Here is a 7,869-nt window from a genome sequence, read left to right on the forward strand (position 1 = left end):
AATTCTTGGAAGTGTGGAAACCCATGCATGCATCTCTTAATCTGTTTTCTATTTCTCGCTTATTAGTAATTAGTACCCTGTGTTAATCCTCGGTATGTCTTCCCTTATCTTATTCACGTCATTGAATCACTTATCTGTGACAAGACATGGCTGCTGGTATTCGACCACCAAACAAAACTCAAAAGCACCAAGGACGTAACTATACTGCAATATGCAAGTAGTGTTATTCTCAATAGCCTATACACACGAGTGGGCAGCGGTAGTTCTATGGAGATAGAAACTTTATATTGAATCATTATAAGCAATAATGCATTTTCAGAGAGAGAGGCACAGGGAAGTTATACCGTCCCCTCCAATCGTCATACTATTTACGTTTCTTCACAATGTACCTGTCACGTGCGCCGAGGGTGGGGGTGTGGGGAGGGGCTGACGGTTGAGGGTAATACTCGTTACGTTGGGGGGGGGGTTCTTTTATGCAGTCGGGAAGTAATGAGAACCACTTCTCCTTGCACAGGACGCCCTTCCATAAAGTTCAATTCCGTTAACTAAATCAGTCGGGGGAATTTAGAATACCCCACCCCTCGTAAAGTTAAACCCCCCAATCCTCATTCTCCTAGGAGATATATTTGTTACATCCCTGTGTAAAAGTCGGTTTTACTCTAAAAAAAAAATCAACATCTAACACCCTAAACAGTTAACCTATGCCAGCTATCACCGAGACGGGGGTTATGTAGGTCCATAGCCTACTTTAGACATAATAATTGGGTGCAGTTGGTATTAACATTAACTGTGATAGGTGATTATCATCTAATTACACCATTTTTAAGAAGACAAGAAATAGTTTTATAGACCGTTGATATAGGAAGCATTGAACTAATTATACTCTTATAACTCTGATATATATATATATATATATAGGAATTGGGAACATATTTTACGTCATTCGTTTCCCACATTCTTTTCCAATTTAGATTAAACACAGCCAACTGCTTTAACGGTTAACCTATATCATTAGTTCCGACTGTTTCTGACATCGAGCTAGTTTTTGACATTAGAAGTCCTGGTTAACCGCGATTCTGATGTTTGAATGTATATTACCCACCGCTATGATAATTCGATACCACCCCCCCCCTCTAAAAAAAAGAAAAAAAAGCAAGTTATAAATAAAACAAGTGGTGAACAGTTAAAAGTAGGTTACTGTCTTTAACGTAAGAATTGACCATAATAGATGACCGGGCAACAGTCAAAATATTAAACAGTGATGCAATTTTTAATACTCACACACCTACACACATACATACATATACATTTCTGTGCAGTGAATGTACGTTGTTTTTCTTTTTCGTTTGGCAATAAATGTATAACATGAACTATATTTTGGACACACAATTAACCATTTATTTATTTTTTTTCCCCCTTCCCCATTTCTTTTCCTTATTTATCCCTCAGGTAAACGAATCTCAAAGGCATCCAAACGTCGCTCAAGAAATGAACCCCTTAGACAAGATCACAAAAAGAATCTTGGCCTCCATACACGACATTGAAATGAATCGAGAGGCTGATATTGACTGAGCGGAAGTGACATCACCGTTTCTTTAAAAACGCACACCTTGAGATGACGTCACAGTACGGATGCCGATGTGGGTCTTGTGGTCGTCAACATTTGTTCTCAAACCAAAGTATTTTTTTTGTCACCGATGAAGGTTAAACCTCTATGCAGCTTGTGAAAGATATTAACAAAGAGATAAAGGCACAAGAACAACAACAACAACTCGTAAGCGAAAGAAATGATGGCATATTATCAACATCGCCGTTCTTCGGTCATCGTCATGTCACGTGTCAACGTAATCCCTCATCAAGTGTTAAGAAGACAAAAATAGTCGTTTTAAAGCTATAAAAGGTTTCAACCTTGGCTTTTCTGGGTCACCAGCTCGCGACAGAAATGTGTGCTTATAAATTAGAAAACGTATGTATTTTTGGCAAAGATGTTTATAGATATACAAATGCTAACGTGGAAAATGGGGACGATACAATTTTAACCACAGACAGTAAAGCAGTATAAAAAATAAAAAAATAATCGTGTTGATGTTGAGACGGTCCCTACATGTCAGGGACCCAAGCACACGATGTTGACGTATTCACTGTGTATGTATTCGAAGTGAAAAGTACTTAAAAGTAACTCAATTACTCTTTTTTTGCTGGGTTTACTGTATTCGAAGTAAAGTACTTATATATATAAGCGTGAAAATCTGTAAAGGGATATAGGATCATAATGTACATCTATTTTGAAATAGTTTAATGTTTTTTGTCAGATAGTGTGTAAAAAAAAAATAATGAAACATCTTTCAATTGTTCTCTGACGAATCTTTTTCGACAAATATTTGGCCTAGAGGAGAGGGAATTATATATCACTTGGATGTGAAATTGGTCACGTTGATAGTTCAGCGCATTCATGTTATTTTATGTTAGAGTGGACAGCTTAGGCCTAACGTGTTTGCAATGATTAACGTGGTAGGATGAAAGACAAGCACAAAGAGTACAAAAATTACTCACTTAATGGAGGTGTTTCCGCAATCGTGTGCTTTCAAAAAGGATTACATGTTATTTATTTTGTTTAGTCTTATTTTTATTTTGCTTTACCTTCCTTAAAATTTGAAAGCCAATAGTTTTATATCCTCTTTTTCGACGAGTAGGCTTCCTATGCAAACATCTTTAAATGCAAGATTTTTTTTCTATATCTATGATATGCATATGGAGACTTAACGCCGTCAGCTTGCATGTTAATGTCGCCCTCTTCAACATGGAATTGTCGCACTCTTTTTGGGTGTAAATGTTCGTGGTTATTTTATAGGATATCGCGTAATAACCATCGCGAATATTGGTATGCAATTGTGTACTTATGTGTCCGTTTCTTTGTTTGTTTGCTTGACAGTATTCTCTAAAGACAATGGTGCGAAATGTCTTTGATGATACTCATTAATCAAATGACTTTTCTCAGTAAGCTGGGTGAGGTAACATTGTCTGCTCAGAGTTAAACAAAATGGTCATAATTCGAAAATCTTGAACTCTTCATTGATTAATTCAAGTGCCAAAAAAAAAATTAATCATAATAATGAAACTTTTCTTTTGATGAAAATTGGCAGTCAGCAACTACAGTTCCTTGATGATACCATGTGACTAGTGATTTTATCCCATTTCCGTACGACACAACTCAGATCGCGACAGACTATAGAGATTTCCAGAGATTATATGCTTTTATGTGACAAAATACATTCAAGTTGTGGACGCACGCATACAAAACAAATTGTATTAGATTGAACGGGGGTTGTAAATTATTAATAAAAAAGTACTAGATACATAATTGTAACCACTTAAATCGCTTAGACAGATATGAGCATATTTTAAATTTGACTGTAGATTTCCGTGTTATAATCATGAAAATCAGAAAGTTTCGTACAAAATAGGCTAAAATGAAGAATATCTTATAGTTGACTTTTGACCATGTTTATTAACTTAAAGTAAATAACATAACGGAAAACTTACGGACAGGTCTCTCATTAAATTTGTTTATTTGTACATGTACGTTTTGATAAAGCAGTCACTTTATATACTGGTCTCTGATCACGCTTACATACATACACACATACACATACATACACGCATATTTTACACACATACATACATACCTACATACATTCATACCACAGATGTGCTGATATTTTAAATAAGACCAAATAAAATAAGAGTGCTGAGTTTTTAGTTTTAATCCAATATCATATTTGTTCGCAACTGTTTCATGTTTGGTTTTGTTTCTATTGCAGAATATTATTTTATTCAATTTTCTTTAATGCTTTTTAAAAAAAAATTGAATCATCGCTATCTATTAAAACAGGATCCAGGTTTTTTTTTCAATCTTTACTTCAGCAGTATCCAAACTACGAGTATATAAGACAATCACAAGTATAGACTTTTCCTTGGTCTATATCAGTTCAAGTACGAATACAAGACTATCTAAATTTACAAAAATTTCTAACTTTCTCTCGCTAAAACTATTCTTGAGATTCTGAGATTAAAACTCACCAATAGCAGTCAACAATGTTTATTTGCTGTATGAGATCTCAAGATTTGTGTCGCAACATTCGTGGGATAAACCCTGGATCCTGATTTTTTGTTTTAATTTATTGTCACACTTAAACATGAGATAACATAGTGTGGAAAAAAGGCCGGAGAGACAAAACGTTTGAGGTGGGTCTTTTCTCACCAGAGTCCTTTACGGTCCACGTTCGGTTCGGGCCCAGATGAACATGGGGCCCTTAGTTGTGCTTGTGTATAGTAGTGGTTGATATTCTATGCTGTTTTAATATTATTATACTTCAAAGGGAAAATGACAAAAATAATATGTAATTTATTTCAACATTTCGGAGAAAGTGTTCTTTGCATGCAATGCATTTTACTCCAAACTCATGACGTCAGCAGGTCTGACTTATTAAATATTTATGATTTTTTCCTTTTAATTTTGTTCTTTGAAAATAAACCATGATAAAAAAATTAGAGGATATTGAACTCTACAATTTGTGTAAAAGAAAACTTTAATTAGACGGTAAAATGTAGTCAGGCAGGCTCTAGCAATGATCAACAAAGTTGGTAATAGGTTCCTCGATACCATGGTAGGCTATGAAGGATGATGTTAGTCAACAAAATTAATTTTCGTATGTTGTTATTAAGACCATTAAGAACAACCAGTGCAGGTTGGTGTAAACATCATATTAAATATTGCGAAATGTCCCTTTAAGCGTCTGAGGGGTCATCAGTTACAGCGACTGGAGTACAAAGTCTAGTACACAAACGGTTATGTCAGTTCCTCAGATACAACAGAAAACTCAATGGAAAGGCGTAACACATATATTGCCTCAAAATAATGTTAAGCCTACAAAATGTTACAAATTTGTCAGCGGACAAAAATGCTGTTGAATGTCATTCATATGTGCTCTGTTGTTTTGTGTGAAGTTACAGAAACATGTTTTGATTAAGTTATTATAATTTAGAAAGGAAGGGTTAATATTTACGGCTTTGCACTGAGGAGCTGACGTCATCATCGGTTTAGCCTTAAAGGAGCATTCCAGGGATATAGCATATTTTAAAGGTGAATTCTCTTGAAAATCGTAATAGATATGGGAACATTACTACAAATTAATATTAATATTTTTTCTTTTTTTCTCTCTTCTTTCTTGGACTATGACATATCTAGACTAAAGCCATCCTTAAATGAAATATTACGAATATATATAATTATACATACGTCATCTGTGACGTAATCATGAATTCATTTAGCGTATGAGACTTACGTCACCATTAAGAAGTGTGACATCTGACTCTATAGGTATATTAGAGAGAGGGGGCTAACGCAAATGGTGACGTTGAATTTCGTTTGTATAAGGGGTGAGGGGTTAATGGCCCCTGCCTCTAGAGATGGGGTACGTTTCCTATCAGAGTTAGACCAAGTCCTGAATTCATTAAACAGTCAATCTATTTCAAACTGCCTATCATCATTTGCGATGGAGTTTAGAAACATATTAGTGTAGTTTGATATAATGAGATACCACAAATCTTTGGTCCTGCGTCACAGACATGGGGACTCTCTACCCGTTCTGGTACATGATAACATGGCGGAACAAAGTGAGCGAGAGAGGGGGCGGTATGGGTGTGTATGGTGTTTAGTACCAGACATAGTAAATTTGTCATTGTTATATGTCGTGATCTTGGGGGATAACGCTTGGTCCCCCTAGAACGCGTTGAGTGACAGGAACCGTTGAGTAACTCCAAGCTCTACATAATCTAGTAACTGTTGACCTCATATTTCCATCTGGTTCTTACAATCGCCTGTGTTATGCATAAACACTTGTTTGTTTCATACAGTCTTAGTTTATTTGCGTTTACACCGAGGGGAAATATTTATTTCAAGTTTATCAAGAGAATTTAAAGAGGTGAGGTTAAACGTAGGTGTGACCCCTGTTCTTCAGGGGGTAAGGATTGATGAAAGAGAACTTCTTATTATGGGCAAAAATCTAGGTCACGAAATTCAAAGTGTCTGAAGATCTAAAAACGAAAGAAAAACGTTAACATGAAAATGCCAAAAAAAAAAGAGAACTTCGCTTAACTACCATGTAAGGGTTTTGTAAAGGGTATATGTCTAACCAGTATATTCATTTAGGCTGTTCGCTAAACTAATATAAAAAGAGCAAATCATTATTTGGTAATGTGTATCCCTAAACGTGTTATTAAGGCCAGTTGCTAAGCGAGGGTCCACTGTACTAAATAAACACTCATTCTTGATTCATGTATACAACATATTAACGTTTGGCTTATTACTATAAACCGAGAGAATGTTTCATTGTTTATATATACTATGTTATGATATTGACAGACGTGCTTAAAACGCATTGTCATATGTGACTTACTAACGTAATGAAATAGAAAGAGCAATTGCCTTTAATATGCTAGAAAAGGGCCAAATTGGTCACCGATAAGGATCAAAATTCCTTGGGGTTCTGTCTCTACTTAACACTGTTGATTGGCCGATCGTTGGATGATTTATCAACTCGTTCCCAAGGAAACGTTTTTAGAAGATTGTGTACATTTAAGTATACTCGGGATGTGGGGGGGGGGAGGGAGGGATGGGGAGACAACAAACCCGATCTGTGCCAAGCGGACACATTACGGGGGGTTACACTTTAAATAAAAATTAATCTCAAAGTTGATCCAAAAAATGAAATGTCAATACTTAATGACCGTGTGATAAATAAATCAACGAACTGGCGTATTTGTTATTTCAGTAATTTTAATTTCATTTTGAACAATTAAGCAACTAAAATCTGAGGACATTGTATTATTATTATTATTGTTATCCTATATAAATTAACATTTCGACAAACTAATTCGTGAGTTTGGGTTTAAACGACGCAATATGCTAATCAGATTTTACTAATTTTGCCCCTCTCCATTTAAATTTTGTTTTTTCCTTCAAATTACCCTTCTAAGCTTTGTGTATGACATTTGCTGTATATACATGCTAGTTATACACAAAAACAAATCACCGTATCTCATCTTAAAACAAAAACTGGAGTTAATTAAAGAGAGGAATGGCGTATAACACCAGTTGCAAATTTGTTTCTCTTTTTACTAACACTTCTATAGTCTTACGTCAATGTGATGTCGTTGTTGTTGTTTTTTATGATGAGGGTAATGTGGACGAATTGTTCCTGATTTAGATGTCCTGAACAGGCTATGTTCGTATAAAAGTCATTATGATGTATTCCTGTTGACACGAGATACCTCAAGTAAAAAAAAAGAAGAAAATCTCCATAAAAGCTGAATATATTTTTAATCTCATTCTTTCTCCGTCTCTCTCTTATTCACTATCTCTCTTTAGGGTTTTCTAAATATCTCGTTATCGACGGCAGTTCCATGATCATAACAAACAACTGCCTCCTTCTCACTGTTGACGAATGTTTCTTAAATATAAAAAATGCTAATTGCTTACGTAGGGAAAGGGTGTTTTCTTTTGGTTGAAATATCTCCAGATGTTTTATAAAACAATTGATTTTATATTCCTATTTGCTCTATAAAAGTCAAAATAAATGGGCAAACAGTAACAACATTGTTTTTTTTTTGGTTTTTGTTTTGGTTGACGTATGTACATCCGATTTTATTTAAAGACAGATAAAAAATTTACGTTTTATCTGTTTCTTCTCTCAGAATGATCAATTTTCAACGACCTTTTTGAGATTCTTGCAAGACCCCCCCCCCCTTCCTTCGTCTATAACAAATGAACAAGCGGGAATGATGTGGCTATACGACTAATGTGGAAGA

The 7,869-nt window shown here is 35.2% G+C and overlaps 1 protein-coding gene across 5 annotated transcripts in view; it reads left to right on the top strand.

Moving 5' to 3' along the window:
* LOC139966195 (uncharacterized) overlaps positions 1–7,389 on the top strand; it is an 83,674-nt gene extending 76,285 nt beyond the window's left edge. For all 5 annotated transcript variants that reach the window (XM_071969013.1, XM_071969001.1, XM_071969023.1 and 2 more), the window contains exon 4: positions 1,450–7,389. In XM_071969013.1, coding sequence (XP_071825114.1) covers positions 1,450–1,572 — 123 coding nt within the window. In that variant the 3' untranslated portion in view covers positions 1,573–7,389. The remainder of the gene's footprint in view (positions 1–1,449) is intronic.
* Positions 7,390–7,869: the final 480 nt, after the last annotated feature.

The sequence above is a fragment of the Apostichopus japonicus genome, chromosome 1, assembly GCF_037975245.1.
Source record: "Apostichopus japonicus isolate 1M-3 chromosome 1, ASM3797524v1, whole genome shotgun sequence".
Lineage (NCBI taxonomy): Eukaryota > Metazoa > Echinodermata > Holothuroidea > Aspidochirotida > Stichopodidae > Apostichopus > Apostichopus japonicus.